The sequence below is a fragment of the Dreissena polymorpha genome, chromosome 2 (genome assembly GCF_020536995.1).
Source record: "Dreissena polymorpha isolate Duluth1 chromosome 2, UMN_Dpol_1.0, whole genome shotgun sequence".
In the NCBI taxonomy this organism is placed as follows: Eukaryota; Metazoa; Mollusca; class Bivalvia; order Myida; family Dreissenidae; genus Dreissena; species Dreissena polymorpha.
Genome location: NC_068356.1, coordinates 83,830,586 through 83,848,967, shown reverse-complemented (window position 1 = coordinate 83,848,967; position 18,382 = coordinate 83,830,586). Strand labels below are relative to the sequence as shown.

Below are 18,382 nucleotides of genomic sequence, written 5' to 3'. Positions count from 1 at the left end.
TTAAATGGCACATGATACCTTTTTGCACCAATGGGGTGATGTATTATATATGAGGACATTTTTTGCTTGATTGCAATGTTGTGCTCCCCTCAAACGAGAGGCACTAAGCAATGCCACTGTCCATATGTTACACCAGGAGAGAGGCATTAAGCAATGCCACTGTCCATCCGTTACACCAGGAGAGAGGCATTAAGCAATGCCACTGTCCATCCGTTACACCAGCAGTTTGTGTTTTCAATTCCTCCCAACTACAGGGTGGATCCCACTGAAACCTTAAAAGTTCAATAACCTTCATGTTTAGATCACAATAGAGGAAGGATATTGTTCTGCAATCATTTTTGTAGGATTATGGCTTTTTTTGCAACATTGGACACATAGTCCCCTGAAGCTTGTGTTTACCAATTCTTTTTTATAACAGGGTTGATCTCCATAAAACTTTCACAGTTGACTGAATTGATGTGTAGATGATTTTAAAGAAAGGAATTTTGACTGTAATGAGTTCTGGTAGAATAATGTTGTTTGTCTGTTTTACCATTATATAATATTAAGTTCCATAATTGTGTGTTCAGATATTCTTACTACTGGCTGATTTTGTTCAAACTTCCTTAGCTGAATGAGAACATGATGGTTAAGAAAGGAGTTCTGACTGTGACCAGTTTTATTAATTGGTCTTTGTGTCGATATTGAATATATAGTCATTAGTGGATTTGTCTGCGTCCATTAAACTTTTACCAATCAACGTTTTACATTTTTCAACTTATTGAATACATGTTTGCAAAATACCAAATGCTGCTGAAGTTCATTATATATTTTTGAAAAAAAAACACAATATGATATGCAGTGTCCAAATAATATTTATGTATAAAAAGACAATGTTTGACAAACAATTTATAAAAAAAACAACAAGCAAATTTGTTGAATTGATACCCCCACACATTATATTTGATTTAATGAGGGGTGCAAAACTATAAGCAAAAAAGGGCACCTATTTAAGAAAGTGAAGGGTCATGTGCTTTGTCCATGGCTCTTCTTCTCATTGATATATACCGGTATGCATCAATTAAGTTTCATGTTGCAATCTTGTATCTTTTCTGAGATATAGCCCTTTAAAGTTAAAAATACAACAAAGGGAAACAACTCTTGATTAAGAAAGTGCAGGGTTATGGCTATTGTTCATGACATTTCTCCTTGTTGATCTATATATACCTATGAATTTTTGTGTCAATAACTTCTTTATATTCCGAGATATAGCTCTAAATTTTTTGAGACAGACACTAAGACATGGCCAATTGTAACAATACCTAAAAAATAGAAAGAAAATATTGCTTTTTGTGGACTACTCGTTGCATTGCGTGCACAACTACCTCTTTTTTCATTTGAAATTAAAAAACTACTTGTATGGATGTTATACAACGAAAATAACAACAAACAGCTAAGTAAAATGCATATGATTCAATTACTTAAAATACTTATAATACTATTCTATAAACATATCTAAGCCAACAAACTTCGAGGGATAGACAAATTCAGACTAATTTGATGATTGAAGATATACATGTTGTTTGTCAACAACCAATATATATTCAAAGAATACCAATCAGGTCTTACCTTTAGAAATATGGATCGCAATTTTTCTGGCTCTGCCCTTTTCACAACCTCATTTTTCTTAAATACAAAAAATGTCAAGGAATAAAATGAATTACATATAAAGGGGATTGTAGTGAAACAACGCTTGAACGGCTTGTAAAAATGATGATTTAAGATGTGAAGTGGCTCAATGTATTAAGCAAAAACTTTTAATGTATCTTTGATCTTTTCATAAATTAACTTGAATACGACTTAAAAGTCAGTGATCTTCAAATTTGCAAACAAATGGTAATGACTTGGTAATTTGAACAAAACTCATGCATGGGCTCGCGTTTTTTATCTTAAGCTGTGAAAACAAATTTATTCAGGTATTATTTGAAGCCCAATTAATATGTACAGGTGTGAAGGAACCTGGTTTTGCAAAAGACTGGTTTATCAAACTCTTATACAAACGCATTAACCAATGTAATCAGAAACTGTTTCGTTGGAACACATTAGTACAATAATCAGTTTGGACAAATATGTGCAGAAATTAAAATGTATCATTTAAAATATATTTTGCAAAAACTCGTAGGGTATTAGAAACTGGCGCCTCAATGATTTAACAAAGTGTTCACCTTGCTCGACTCGCATTCGACCTTTCTTCCAAAAGACCATTTGCCAGCGACATTTGCCAGGAACGTTTCCTGAAATTAGGAAAATAAACTTGTAGCTTGCATTACATTTGATAATGCTCTGACTGCAGTGACAAATGTCATGAAAGGATGAAATTATGTTTTTAAATGATATTGGCATCTTACCCAAATGGAGGCCGCCATCTTGATTATCACGCTAACATTTAATGTCGATTGGCTGTCTCAAGGTCAAGTGAACAGATTTTAAAAAGAAAGTGAAAGTAGAAGTTCGCGTACACGTAGGCTGCGCAGCCGCTGTTTGTGTTCATTCATATTAAAGTGTGGTGAGAACATTTTTGAAGCTGAAATTGAAAAGTTATCGAAATTAACTTTATAGTCAAATGTGAACATTTTAAGTTAAAAACTAGTATTCACGGTCGCATGTAGGACAGAACGGTATGCCAAAGAGGCCGTTCGGACTATTGATGTCGTAAAGTAGCGCAGTCCGGTCTTGACTTATGTTTACTTCCGGATTAACCATAAAATCAACGAAGCGTTGCAGGTTTTATGCATGAACGCATCAATGCAGACGATCCAGGTAACATGTCCGAAAATATAACAGCTAAGCATCAATATTGACTGACGGAACGCGAAGGCCACAAAATGGCGAGTGAAAACAAGATGGAAAACGTTACACCTGCAAAAAAACGTCAGGCCGTTAAAGAAGAAACGTTGTTGATAGCTGTAATAAAAAGATACTTTAAGTATGCAAGTGCTGCATTAGGCGTCTGGGGTGTCGGATACTTTAATGTTAGCCCTGCGTGGATTTTATTAGGGCTAGTGCTTGTTGTTTGGAAAGAAAAGCACAATAAATTACAGCAAAAGAAAATAGAAATATCACAGGAAGCAGCTAAAAATGAAAAAGAGGCAATACTTGCAAGAGTGGAAGATCTACCATCGTGGGTGAGTTACGTATAATCATAATGAGATGTTTAAAGGGACACATTCACATATTGTCAAGATAACAATCTTCAGACCTTTTCCGCTCCATTTTGGGAAAACGCCACACTGGAATTATGGGAATTTCGTGTCGTGAAAAATCCCATTTTGGGGGAAAAAAAATCGCAAAACTGGCTCAATTGGGAAAAATAATCGCATGTAAATAGTGTTTCTTATAATTCAAAGAAGCTGTTAACTGGTAAATAACGACTATTTTGATAACATATAAACATTTTACAAAAATTAATGAACATGTGTGATAAGTGCTTTTTTTTTATCCAATTTTGGGAAAGGGGTCTGGCCTTTTTGAGGTGAAAAAATAGCGCGAAACGTCGGATTTTGGGGAAAATAAGGAAAGTCTTAAATAATAAATTTAACATATTTTACTGTTTTTAAAACAAATTCAAGGCAACATATAATTTAATTATGCAATATTTTCTATTTTCTACACTGGATCAGGTTAACTTATATATTTAAAGGTTAAAAAAAATTAGGGGGGGATTGGGATTTTTTTTTTCAATTGGGAAAAAAAACAACCAGATTTGCATTGGGAATGGGGCCGAATTTCGGACCCGTGGCATAGGGCGGAAAAGGCCTGATTGTTGAATTTTTTGCCAGCGATTAAAAAAAAACAACACATTAAAGCATTGATAAAAAATACTGATGGCATAGACTCATACTTGAAAATACAGCTTGGTTTATGTATTAGAGCAAAGTCACGTAATGTCGACATGTCTGTTATTTTGACATGCTTTGATATCTTTTATCTAATTCAGCCTAGTTCGGTGCGTTCTAGTCACCTTAAGTTTATTTTTGAAGACTTCATATATTTCTGACATCATCAAAATATTTCATCCATTAAAGTTGCGTTTGTTTATTCCGTAAGCCAAGGTTAAATATCACGGATTGTTTTGTGTTTTTACGCGCTTGCGGCCCTTATACAAAGCGGTAAGACACGCAGCAACAAACAGTAAGTCTCTTTTCGTTTTTTTTCGCAGGAATACATTGTACTTATACCCCCACAAACGAAGTTTAGGGGGGTATATAGGAGTGAGCTTGTCGGTCGGTCCGTATTAAGTGTCCGCTATCTATTTCAAGTAGTTTTCATCCGATCTTCACCAAACTTGTTCACAAGTTGTATCTAGTGATGTCTAGGCCAAGTTCAAACATGGGCCCTGCAGGGTCAAAAACTAGATAACCGGGTCACTTAGTGCGTTTTAAACATTCAGCATGGTGTCCGCTCTCTATTTTAAGAAGTTTTCATCCAATCTTCACCAAACTTTTTCACAAGTTGTATCTAGATGATGTCTAGGCCAAGTTCGAACATGGGCCCTGCCGGGTCAAAAACTAGGTCACGGGGTCACTTAGTGCGTTTTTAACATTCAGCATGGTGTCCGCTCTCTATTTCAAGTAGTTTTCATCTGATCTTCACCAAACTTGTTCACAAGTTGTATCTAGATGATGTCTAGGCCAAGTGCGAACATGGGCCCTGCCTGGTCAAAAACTAGGTCCTGGGGTCACTTAGTGCGTTTTTAACATTCAGCATGGTGTCTGCTCTCTACTTCAAGTACTTTTCATCCGATCTTCACAAAACTTTTTCACAAGTTGTATCTAGATGACGTCTAGGCCAAGTTCAAACATGGACCCTGCCAGGTCAAAAACTAGGTCACGGGGTCACTTAGTGAGTGCGTTTTTAACTTTCAGCACGGTGTCCGCTCTCTATTTCAAGTAGTATTCATCCAATCTTCACCAAACTTGTTCACAAGTTGTATCTAGATGACGTCTAGGCCAAGTTCGAACATGGGCCCTGCCAGGTCAAAAACTAGGTCTTGGGGTCACTTAGTGCGTTTTTAACATTCAGCATGGTGTCCGCTCTCTACTTCAAGTACTTTTCATCCGATCTTCACAAAACTTTTTCACAAGTTGTATCTATATGATGTCTAGTCCAAGTTCGAACATGGGCCCTGCCGGGTCAAAAACTAGGTCACGGGGTCACTTAGTGCATTTCTAATATTCAGCATGGTGTCCGCTCTCTATTTCAAGTAGTATTCATCCGATCTTCACCAAACTTGTTCACAAGTTGTATCTAGATGACTTCTAGGCCAAGTTCGAACATGGGCCCTGCCGGGTTAAAAACTAGGTCGCGGGGTCACTTAGTGCGTTTTTAACATTCAGCACGGTGTCCGCTCTCTATTTCAAGTAGTTTTCATCCGATCTTCACCAAACTTGTTTACAAGTTGTATCTAGATGACGTCTAGGCCAAGTTCGAACATGGGCCCTGCCAGGTCAAAAACTAGGTCACGGGGTCACTTAGTGCGTTTTTAACATTCAGCATGGTGTCCGCTCTCTACTTCAACTTCAAGTACTTTTCATCCGATCTTCACAAAACTTTTTCACAAGTTGTATCTAGATGATGTCTAGGCCAAGTTCGAACATGGGCCATGCCAGGTCAAAAACTAGGTCACGGGGTCACTTAGTGCGTTTTTAACATTCAGCATGGTGTCCGCTCTCTATTTCAAGTAGTTTTCATCCGATCTTCACCAAACTTTTTCACAAGTTGTCTCTAGATGACGTCTAGGCCAAGTTCGAACATGGGCCCTGCCCAGTCAAAAACTAGGTCACGGGGTCACTTAGTGAGTGCGTTTTTAACATTCAGCATGGTGTCCGCTTTCTATTTCAAGTAGTATTCATCCGATCTTCACCAAAATTGTTCACAAGTTGTATCTAGATGACGTCTAGGCCAAGTTCAAACATGGGCCCTACCGGGTCAAAAACTAGGTCACGGGGTCACTTAGTGCGTTTTTAACATTCAGCACGGTCTCTGCTCTCTATTTCAAGTAGTTTTCATCCGATCTTCACCAAACTTGTTATAGCTGAAGCAAAATACAATGTAGAATGAGAAAGTCTAGCATGATGTACATGTAAACAAGACAGCAGGCCAGATTTATGAGCTATGGATTTCCAAATAAGCACTGACTATTTCAGACAGTCTCTTGCTTTCCAAAATGTTCAACTTTCTCACAGTCGGTTGTATTTCCCTGTGTTTTCCATTTGCTTTCTCTGTAATTCTCATCACAAATTCTAGATTTGAAAAAGGGGTCACGCCTTAAATAAACTTCAGGATTGATATGTGTCACTTAGCTGGTGATAATATCTGAATGGCTCAGCTGTGCCATGATTTAGGAGCTCCGGCACACAATGCTTACTATTCCTGTACATTGAAATAAGCAGATCTGACAATGAATTCACTTAATTTCTATGGCTGATTCTTTATGTTTAGAGAAAAGTTCTACATCCATTTTAATTATACCCCCACTTAACGAAGTTTTGGGGGGTATATAGGAGTGAGCTTGTCGGTGACTGTCTGTCGGTCAGTCTGTCCTAGCTCTCTAATTCAAGTAGTTTTCATCCGATCTTCACCAAACTTGGTCAGAAGTTGTATCTACATGATGTCTAGAACAAGTACGAACATGGGCCTTTCCGGGTCAAAAACTAGGTCACGGGGTCACTAAGTGCATTTTAAACATTCAGCATGTTGTCCGCTCTTTAATTCAATTAGTTTTCATCAGAGCTTCACCAAACTTGGTCAGAAGTTGTATCTAGATAATGTCTAGGCCAAGTTTGAACATGGGTCATGGCAGGTAAAAAACTAGGTCACGGGGTCACTTAGTGTTTTTTAAACATTGAGCATGGTGTCCGCTTTCTAATTCAGGTAGTTTTCATCCAATCATCACCAAACCTTGTCAGAAGTTGTATCTAGATGATGTCTAGGTCAAGTTCGAATATGGGTCATGCCGGGTCAAAAACTAGGTCACTGGGTCACTTAGTACGTTTTACACATTCAGCATGGTGTCTGATCTCTAATTCAAGTAGTTTTGATAGACTACATGAAAATGATGGCTTCTACTGGATACCCTTTAAAGCGCCATGACAGTACTATTGAGATAAAGAAATTCCTTGACACAGATGGTAGATCTACCCCATTCAAAGACAATCTTCCTGGTAAACACTGGCACCAAGGCTTTATCAAAAGGCATCCAGATATTACTGAACGGAAGGCTATGGCATTGGGGCACCAGAGGGCTTTGATTAGTATTGAGATGGTCGAAGGGTGGTTTGCTGGACTTAAGACTTACCTACAGAAGAAGGAAGTTGCAGATTGGGAAGCACAACATCCCTAAACCTGTTTTGCTGCTGGTTGACAGGCATTCTACACACATGTCGCTATCTGCCGCTTACTACTGCTTTAGCAACGACATTATTCTATAATGTCTTCTCGAGAACGCCACACACATCCTCCAGCCATGTGATATTGGGTTCTTCTCGCCCATGAAAGCTGCATGGACGAAGGAGGTCAAGGCTTGGCAACTATCCAATCTAGGGCAAGCATTGACAAAGAAACAGTTCCCTGGCGTCTTCCGAAAGGCATGAGTAAGAGTAGCAAAGTTGGAAAATGCTGTCCACTGCTTTTTGAAATGCGGAATATTTCCATTCGACCCCAAGAACATCAATATGACAAAACTTAATCCATCAAAGGCTATAATTTGTGAGGTTGATGGTGAAATTGAAAGCAGTCCTGCCCAGGTAACACACAACGATGAAACGGTCAAACCTGCAAGCACTGGTGAGAAAGAGATTCAAGATAGGCATACGCAGGAGAAACCTGAAACGGAAATGAACACAGAACCAATGATGGAGATTGGTTATACAGACAGAAGAGATGGGGGAAAGAATCTACAAATGTTGGTCCGTCAGACCAAAAACAAGGGATGTACGTCACACAGACATGAGATAAGTCCGTGTCGCGTGCTTTCAATCTACTGAAGGTTCCAGAAGTCATAAGAAAGAAGCCAAACACCATGAAACAGCGGTTACCAAAGTCATTGTCCGGAAAAGAGGCCCTAAAGATATTAAAAGAAAGAGAAGACAACAAGAAGAAGACTAAGAAGCTAAGAAACAAAGACAACTTTTAAGAACGGAAATGAGGAAACAAAAGCTCGAAGAAAAAGATAAGAAGAAAGCACTAAGAAAAGAGGAAAAGAAAAAGCGAGAAGAAGAACGGTCACTGAAGGCTGCACAAATCATAAAGAGTCGAAGCGGAAAAGGACAGAGTCGGTCTCAGAGTCCTCGGAATCTGATATGAATGAGACACCATGACTGGCTGACACAGACGATAATCTGATATGAATAAGACACCATGACTGGCTGACACAGACGATAATCTGATATGAATGAGACACCACGACTGGCTGACACAGACGATATGAATGAGACACCACGACTGGCTGACACAGACGATGACATAGATGGGGAATCTGATATGAATGAGACACCACGACTGGCTGACACAGACGATGACATAGATGAGGAATCTGATATGAATGAGACACCACGACTGGCTGACACAGATGATGACATAGATGAGGAATCTGATATGAATGAGACACCACGACTGGCTGACACAGACGATGACATAGATGATGAATCTGATATGAATGAGACACCACGACTGGCTGACACAGACGATGACATAGATTAGGAATCTGATATGAACGAGACACCACGACTGGCTGACACAGACGATGACATAGATGAGGAAAGATCTTGTCCGGGCTGTGGGTCTGATGAAGGTGACATAGACGAATAGGATAACGTGCTTGGCATGCCCCGTTGCTGGCATATCACGTGTACCGGGGATGCGGTGTTGTTCGAAATACCAGCCGATCACATTGTCAACTACCCATTCCACTGTGAATATTGTTTGTAGTTTAATCTTGCCAAATGGATATCAACATTTACGCATTAATGCAAATATTTCCTGCTTTGATTCTTCAAATGAATTATTATTGATTGACTGGTTGTGAAAGTTTGATGTGTAATGAATTGATGTACACATCGTTTGTTTAAATATAATTAACTGCTTGTATTGATGTTATTTAAGAAATAATTTGTGTACGTTATAGTTTGTTGTAGAATAACCCACGGCCGGAAGTAAAGTTGCGTAGGGATTAAATCACGAGACCGAAGCAGAAGTGATTTAAAACCACGCATCTAAACTTCTGGTTGGGGGTTAATAGACAACAAACTATAACATACACGAATAATTTCGATTGTACATGTAACACAGTTTTTACTAAAGATTAATACAATGCATCTTATTTTTCTTGTGTACAATTTTATGTGAAGTTCCGCCCCATAAAAATAACTTTTGGCTGTTCTGTTGATCAGATCCGCTTTCATTCATAAAGTACCGGATTATTACGTTGGTGAAAAATGTATCGGCATGTTTTGTTAAGTCGCAGTGCTTGATTGCAAGGTATACCCGCCTCCCATGATAATTATTGCAGAAAAACTCATATAGACGATTTTCTTCTTTGTTTATATGAAATTTAGCCTGTGCCGCGATAGAATTAAAAAAATAAATATGTGTGTCTAAATAAGGGGCACTATGTCGAAATAACGATCTCATACTTCGTCAACGTTTTAAGTAAATACGATAAGTATAAACCATCCTTACCTGACAGTCAACACTTAAAAAGCACGGGATGCAATAAGGTACGTTAATGGTATGTCAAAGTAACGAGGATACCGATCATACAAATTGGTGTACACATTCTTACCTTGAACTGTCGAAATTAGGGTACTTTGCTTTATCATCATTTGAATTTGACACTTGTAAAAAGTATAAAGTGTAAAAATCACAACAATGTTGAATGAGTCGGTTCATATGTTGAATTTTATAACAACAGTGAGGTAGTTTGGGCGGTTCAGACAGTTTTAATCTAAAGAACACTGGCTGGAGCCAGCAGGGACAAACTTTTTTCTTTCTTTGACTATTCTTGTCATTATAATGGAGCTCTACAGATCGGTTGATACATTCTTGGCTTTTACAGATAGAAACTGTGAACAAGTCTCTGTAATGAAAATTCGCAAGTTCAATCCCCACCATTGGAGCATTCTTTCAATCACTTCCTAAGACACCAAGTACTGGTTTTTCCAGTAAATACGGATACAAGAGCATTTATATAAGCCATAGATTTTCAATGCAATTTTGGTAAAATGAATACAGTCTAACCTGCCCCAGCAACCCGTGACCTTTGAAAAGCCACCCCCTGTCCATAACACTTTACCACATCGATTTCCTCCCAAATGATTTCACTATACAGCGTTTTCTCTCACCACTTTGGGACATTATAATCAAAATCTATGCACTGGACTCAATATATTATCCATGATCCTCATTTTATAATTCAGAATTGATAAAATGTAAGAAACAAAATAATTAAGGTTCTTTTAAAAATATCATTATTTATAACAATAATAAATGGTAATATATTAGATAATATTTGTTCATGATATGAATACTCAACAGTTCTTGCAGACTCAATGTCAGCCAGGTATTTCATAAACACCAGAGCTAGGTAATGCTGACCCTGTGAATGATTTGTATTACAGTGTTACATTAAATTGGGCATTAGAGTGTTTTGATTGATGGCATAGTTCAGTTAACAGTCCCTGTTTATGAATGACATTAAAACTTTCAATGGCTCTTCAAGGAAATGTTGGAGGTGACCATTGTCATCAGCAGGGCCCTAAATTGCTACACTTTGGGGGATTGGGGCCGGGGCCCTTAGAGGGGGGAATTTCGCGTCGTTTTGGACGAAAAGGGGAATTTTAGAAGATCTTTTCACCAGCCATTCAACACTTAAAATTGCTATATTTTAATGTAATTTACATAAATAAACATTTAATCAAAGGTTAATAGCATGATACCAGCTGGCAACAAAGGTATAAAAGTTAAAAAAAAATAAGAAAGAAAAAATTTGGAGGGGGGAATTTTTAGCTGAAATAGGGGAAAAAAGTATACTATTTCAAGGGGGAAATCTGGCGGTATTTCGGCCCCACAACAGCCAAACAAGAGCCCTGATCAGCATGGACAAGTTGATGACTACAGATGATTGATTATGAATTGAAGTCAGTCCGATATCAATTTTATCACCAGTTACTGTTCTTCCTTTTCTGAGCAAGTTGTAAAGTTCCCATATTCTCACCAATCAATCACATTTAAGTTTAAATTTAAATTGCATAATTGTGTGTTTAGTTTATAATTTCAGTGTTGATACTTAATAGTTTGTTTGTTTTCTACTCTTGCCACTTGTGTTATAAATTATTTTTGTATGCATTATAGAGAAACTATTCCATATTCTCTACTCGACTGTGATATTTTCTCCTGTGCCCATTAAAACAATTAATGTAGATGGTGGTACAGTTGTACATGAGATTTAATGCTATTATTGTATTAAGTTTATTCATTGAGATATTATTAAATAATACTTTTTAGTATACATGTAGGTTACAATAACCACAAACTTTAAATTCAATAGAGGTATGCCAAAATCAGGTAGTTGTGCAAAATCAGCATATTGATGCGGGGGGGGGGTAAATTTGTCAAACTGAGCCTATGCAACTCTCACAGGATATGGTTTGAGGCATAACAAATTCTTTGCTATTTACGGGCTTGTAAATCCCACACATTTAATCATTTTCATTAAATGCTTTCTAGTAGTACAGAAGCATGGCTGAACAGCCTCAAGTTAACACCTGAATCTTATATTGAATATGTAAATTTCACTTAGTCTATCTTGTTACAATTATATCTTGTTGCAATCTGGGAAGTGCAGGTCTAATGCCTGCACAAAAGTATAGTCTCAGATTAGTCTGCACAGTTCGTTAATCTGGGTCAACATTTTCTGTCAAGGCTGAATTTTCTTTAAAAAAAAGACTTGCCTTGAATTAAAAATTATATTCAATCTGAAAATGTCATCAATTAGTGTCATCCCTTATTAGACTGTCACAGTGGACTTCACAGGCTAATCTAGGACTAAACTTTACAGACTTGCATTATCTGGTTTCTCAGAGACATGCTCATATCTATAAAATACCTATCTAAGTGGTAAAGGTTTGAAAACTGAGTGGGCTCAGTGACCGTAATAATGATAAATTATGCTTTATTGTGGGTTTCTGACTGCTACACACTCATTTATTACCACAAAGTGAGGTTTACAATTGGTAAACATGAAGTATAGACTTTACAATTGCAACCTCTGGATCATTGTTTCTTGCTGTTGATATTGCCATGTTCAAATTGTGTATCCTTACGTGTTCACAATTGCAAAACCATTGCAGCAAACTGAATTGCAACTAACAGCTGTGATGCTAAATGCTTGTTGCTTTAGAATTGCACAATATTTTCAAGGGCACAGACTAATGACTTTATGTTTGCATCTTATTTTGTGACATGTATGTTACTCTTAACGAATCAGTTAAAAATGTACTTTGAAAATGTCCAAGGTTCTTTTGACATTAAGCAAAATTACTTCATATGTTTTCTTAGGAAAAACAATTGACAGATATACAGGTTTTGATTGATGTTTTGTATTTAGATTTGGTTATGACCTTTGAGAAAGCTTGGACTTCATATTTGGAGATGGAAAACAATAGTCTGCTATATGCAGTGTTTGTCGGAGGTTGATTTGAAAAGGTGAGATAAAAAATTCTAATATTATAGCGACCAGTCAGTTGTAACCATATTAACCATTATCTTCAGTAGAATAATTATGTTTCACACCATTATTAAGTAATATAGTGCAATAAACCTGTCAGAAACATGTGAATGCTAGTTCATGGTTTACAAAAAGGTCATTCCGTGACTGTCACTGTGTGCTGTTTAATGCCCCCCCCCCCCCCCCCCCCCCCCCCCGGTAGGATGGCATATAGCAGTTGAACTGTCTGTCTGTGCGTCTGTCCAAAAACTTTAACATTGGCTGTAACTTTTTCAATATTGAAGATAGCAACTTGATATTTTGCATGCATGTGTATCCATGGAGCTGCACATTTTGAGTGGTGAAATGTCAAGGTCATTCTTGAAGGTCAAAGGTCAAAAAACTAAATCCAAGGGAAATAACGAACTTTAAAGGAAGATAATTTCTATTTTTAGTTTTTTAGCTCACCTATTTTTTGAAAAAAAATTATGAGCTATTGTCATCACCTTGGCGTCGGCGTTGGCGTCCAGTTAAGTTTTGCGTTTAGGTCCACTTTTCTCAGAAAGTATCAACGCTATTGCATTCAAACTTGGTACACTTACTTACTATCATGAGGGGACTGTGCAGGCAAAGTTATGTAACTCTGACTGGCATTTTGACAGAATTATGTGCCCTTTTTATACTTAGAAAATTGAAAATTTGGTAAAGTTTTGTGTTTAGGTCCACTTTATTCCTACAGTATCAAAGCTATTGCTTTCATACTTGTGCAACACTTATTAACTATCATAAGGGGACTGCGCTGGCAAAGTTATGTAACTCTGACTGGCATTTGGACGGAATTATGGGCCCTTTATACTTAGAAAATTGAAAATTTTGTTTAGTTTTGTGTTTTGGTCCACTTTACCCCTAAAGTATCATAGATATTGCTTTCATACTTGGAACACTTGCAAACTATCATAAGGGTACAGTAAAAGGATTAGTTGCATAACTCTGGTTGTCATTTTTACGGAATTATGGCCCTTTTTTGACTTAGTAACTTTGAATATATGGTTAAATTTTGTGTTTCGATCCACTTTACTTCTAAAGTATCAAGGCTATTGCTTTCAAACTTCAAATACTTTCATGCTATCATGAGGTTACTGTACCTGGCAAGTTGAATTTTACCTTGACCTTTGAATGACCTTGACTCTCAAGGTCAAATTATTAAATTTTGCTAAAATTGCCATAACTTCTTTATTTATGATTAGATTTGATTGATACTTTGACAAAACTACTCTTTCCAGTGACATACCACAATAGACTCCACCCAAACCATCCCCCGTGCCCTCCCCCCCGAATCCCCCCCCCCTAATTTTTTTTTTCTTTAAGATCATCTTACAAATGACCACCACACCCTCACACTATACCCCCCCACCCCACCCCCCCCCAATTTTTTTTTTGTTGAAACGGTTAAAAAACAAAAATATTTAGTTTTATTATTTTATTTTTGAAATACCGTCCAACCATCGCACCCAAGAATCCCCTCCCCCCCACTCCACCCCTTCCTCCTTTGTGATTGAAATTGAGAGTCCCTTCACCTTTAAAAAGAAAATAGATCAGCGGTCTGCACCCGCAAGGCGATGCTCTTGTATATAATTTGGCAGGTACAGATCATTTTAACTAGGGAAGTAGAGAAATATTTTTTAAAGGGATATAATAAAAAAAATAAAAAAATTAGTTCAAAGCGGCGCAGTAGGGTTCATTGTGTTTCTGACAAACACATCTCTTGTCTGCGGTATTAAAGGGATCTTTTCACGCTTTGGTAAATTGACAAAATTGAAAAAAGTTGTTTCAGATTCGTAAGTTTTCGTTTTAGTTATGATATTTGTGAGGAAACAGTAATACTGAACATTAACCATGCTCTAATATAGCCATTATATGCATCTTTTGACGATTTTAAAACCTAAAAATTATGAAGCGTTGCAACGCGAAACGATTGAATAATTTGGAGAGTTCTGTTTTTGTCGTTAAATTTTGTGAAACTACGAAGATTGCTTATATAAGGTATAAAATACGGCAAGAATGTGTACTCGGCGGAATAGCTCAGTAGGCTAAAGCGTTTTTACTTCAGGACTCTGGCAGGACTCCAGGGGTCATTGGTTCGAAACCTGCTCCGGGCAATGTTCTTTTCCTTTTTTAAATTTTTTTCTTGATTTTTACTGGAGCTTTTATGATCCAATGTTTACATTTATCAATATAAAGCATTTAATGAATAAGTTTAAAAAAATGCCAAAATCTGTGAAAAGGCCCCTTTAAATGCATAATTAATGATTGAAGTTCTTATCACAAAATTCCAGATACAGGCATAAGTATGCAGGCATACCTATATCATTTACAGTCCTGTGTTATATTAATTATTCAAGCAAATCTAACTTTAAGTTGATGAAAATTACTGGCTAATTAACTAACAGCTACCAATATTTTTTATTTTTTTTAATGAAAGCAAGGATTGTCAAAGATCATTTTAAAAATAAAACCCAGAACCTTCAAAGTTTAATTCTTATTATTGAATGCAGCTTGATAGTAATGGTCTGTACAAATTGATGAGAAGAATTTCTTTGTTCAGGGTTAAGCCCTGACCCTAAAATTACATGTTTGTACCCTAATACATATATATGCTGGAATTTGCACTATCAATTATGTATAGGGAAATCCCATTTATAAAATGTTTATGTTTATTGAAACTGAACATAATTGTATGATGATATTAACCATACCACGTCATATGATACTATGTGTTAATATGGAATGGCATACAGTATTGTGTATTTAACATAACTTTGTTATTAGCTCGGCTGTTTTCGGAGAAAACCCAAGGTTTTGTCATAGCCAGCTCGCTGTCCGCCCATGGCGTCGTGCTAAAACCTTAATATTGGCTCTAAAATCAAAGTGCTTCCACCTACAACTTTGAAACTTCATATGTAGATGCACCTTGATGAATTCTACACGCCACACCCATTTTCGGGTCAGTAGGTCAAAGGTCAAGGTCACTGTGACCTCTTATATAAAACTTTAACATAGGCTTTCGCAGCCGAGCGTGGCACCCGTTATGCGGTGCTCTTGTTATCCTCCCACAAATGCGGAGGGATATAGTTTAAGCATTTTCTGCCCATCTGTCAGTCAGTCTGTCCGTCTGTCACAACTTCTTAGTAATGGCGGGGGATATCAATTAAACAAATTTGTTTGATCATAATAAAAATATATGATATGTTCGTATTTCATTCAAGCCCTGTTTTTTTCCCATACACTCAAATCACTCATTTAATTTGATCTAATTGCCCTAATTAACCTCATACTTCATCAATAGCCTTTTCTTGCTTTCAGGGAAGATTTCTGTAAAGGCTTACACTGAACTGACCTTGTTAACCAGTGATAAGGAATGTATGAGTTTAAAGAAAGTGCACAATGTTTGTGGTGGAACCAGGTTTTTGCAAAACCCAATATTGTATGATGTTTGCCAATTTAAAACAATATAACATGACTGTAAGTATATGAGCCTTGCTTTAGGAAAACAGAGCTTAATGCATGGGTGCAAAGTATTATCCTAGATTAGCCTGTGCAGTCCACACAGACTAAAATATAAGAGACAAAACTAAGTTCCCCTTTCAAGCCACATAAATACTCAAAATCAGCTAAAATGTTGTTAAATATTTTGTAAAATAAAGTTATCCCATAACAAATCAGTGTTCCTTATAGTAATAGCCAAAATTTAAATGTTAGATGTGGTATGGCAACATAGATTTAACGAGATACAAAAAGCTTGTTTTAATTTTTTTTGGTCACAATATATTCCATGTGAATTTCCCGCCACGATATCAGAATATTTATGAGCGAACGCAAGATTTGCTTCAGGCAGTGTCGAAGAACGACAAAGTTCTCATGCGCTGCCCCAATCGGGCGTTTGATATCACCCATAGGCCATGAGACTGATCTCATGACTCACCTGGCATTGCTAGGGGCAGTTCTGAGTGAAAATAACAATCATTATGTGTAAGGAATAAAGAGGTATGGTCAGCACAAAATTGTGGTATCTGCTGTACATTCCTATATCAATTATTAATCTCTCAGGGACGACACTTTCCACCTAGACTGAATTTTGTCAATAAGAGGCTTCTTTTAAGCAAGAAATTCAATAAAAGCCAAAATTAACACTTAACACACATGCATTAAGCCCCATTTTCCCAGAGTGAGGCTCAAATGTTCATTTAATGTAGCATTTCTTTAGAGAGTTCACATTGGTCATGGTCAATATTGGTCAAAGTCCAGTCAAGTACAGACATGTAATAGCTACTCTTTGTACACTGGCTATGATTAGTCATTTGGGAGTAATGAAATGTATAGACCCGCTCTGGTAATAAAAACATATTCACACCTGGATGACTGTATGCTATGTAGTGTATGTGACAGGCTTATATACAGACGTTAAGGCTAAATGCTCCCCTTTACATGGACATAATATTTCATATTTATTCATGTACATAAAGGAAAATTTGCTCTTGTTAAATGGACTATAAACAGATTTCAAGCATTCAAAAACATTTACTTTAAGGTTACTGAAGTTACTCACTGATTGCTAAATCATATACAAACAAATCATAAATTTAAAAAACAGTATACAGTGGGCGCAAGCAAGTACAAAAACACTTTTGATAACATAATTTAACAAAATAATTGTTTCATTTATCGATTATCATAAATCAAAAGTTCTTAAGTTTGTTAAGGGAAGCGTTTACATGCAGATGGAAATTTAGGATAAAACGGCTTACATAATATTATACCCTCTGAGCATAAATTTATACCACTTCTAAATTTGTCACCTTGCGTACTGACCATCACATCATTTAGGTTGAACATGTCCATGATTGAGTGTTTTTTTACATTGTCTGATCTTGTTACACACATTCCTAAAAGAAACAGTGGAAAAAAAGAGAAGACAAATATATGTTAATTAAAATATATTTCAAATACCAGTTTGATTTATTTTAAATTATTTTAATTTACAAATAATGGTTGTTCATAAATACATATTGTCCATGAAATGATCCATTTTCCAAATACAGGCTGTACATGTTAATTAAGAAATTAATGTAAAATGGTTAATAATATCTTTGAATGGAAAAGAAATTCATTACATAAACAAAGAGCCTTCCAAGCTTTAGCTAGAAGCATCAAACTGTCACTAATCCTGAGTAACTTTAAGAAACTAAAAGGCTTAATTTACAACTCATTTTCCATTTTTGAAAAAGATACTTAGCCAAAGGTTTGGTGGAATTCTGTCAAGAAGCCATTGCAATATCATGAATTATTCATAGGGGACTGCTGGCCTTGGATGAAACAGCTTAACTGAAAAACACTGCACAAGACTGAATCCACAGCAGTATGGCTGCTCATTTTATATTGTACATGAAGCAAGTTCAAGCTACTGAGGTTACATGTGTAGCTAAAGAAACTTCAGCGTACAGTTTATATAGTATTGACATACCTGTACTATAAAGTCGCGCCAGTCAAAAATCATAAAAAGCGACATTTAAAGTTATGGTAGCCCACACTCTGGGGAAAATGGGGTATAATTCATGTGCATACAGTATTGTCCCAGATAAG

The 18,382-nt window shown here is 36.7% G+C and overlaps 2 protein-coding genes across 6 annotated transcripts in view; one reads left to right on the top strand and one right to left on the bottom strand.

Annotated features, from left to right (window-relative positions):
* The window catches only part of LOC127867864 (electrogenic aspartate/glutamate antiporter SLC25A13, mitochondrial-like), a 30,789-nt gene extending 28,240 nt beyond the window's left edge, over positions 1–2,549 (bottom strand). For both annotated transcript variants that reach the window (XM_052409362.1, XM_052409363.1), the window contains exons 1-3: positions 2,388–2,549; positions 2,205–2,273; positions 1,609–1,665 (exon numbers count right to left, since the gene is read on the bottom strand). In XM_052409362.1, coding sequence (XP_052265322.1) covers positions 1,609–1,665; positions 2,205–2,273; positions 2,388–2,405 — 144 coding nt within the window. In that variant the 5' untranslated portion in view covers positions 2,406–2,549. The remainder of the gene's footprint in view (positions 1–1,608; positions 1,666–2,204; positions 2,274–2,387) is intronic.
* A 170-nt stretch (positions 2,550–2,719) lies between these two features.
* LOC127867863 (extended synaptotagmin-2-like) overlaps positions 2,720–18,382 on the top strand; it is a 71,460-nt gene continuing 55,797 nt past the window's right edge. For 2 of the 4 annotated variants that reach the window (XM_052409358.1, XM_052409357.1), the window contains exon 1: positions 2,720–3,164. In XM_052409358.1, coding sequence (XP_052265318.1) covers positions 2,865–3,164 — 300 coding nt within the window. In that variant the 5' untranslated portion in view covers positions 2,720–2,864. Of the gene's footprint in view, positions 3,165–3,818; positions 4,171–12,643; positions 12,742–18,382 lie in introns of those variants that run through there. The other 2 variants (XM_052409359.1, XM_052409361.1) reach the window with 2 other exon arrangements.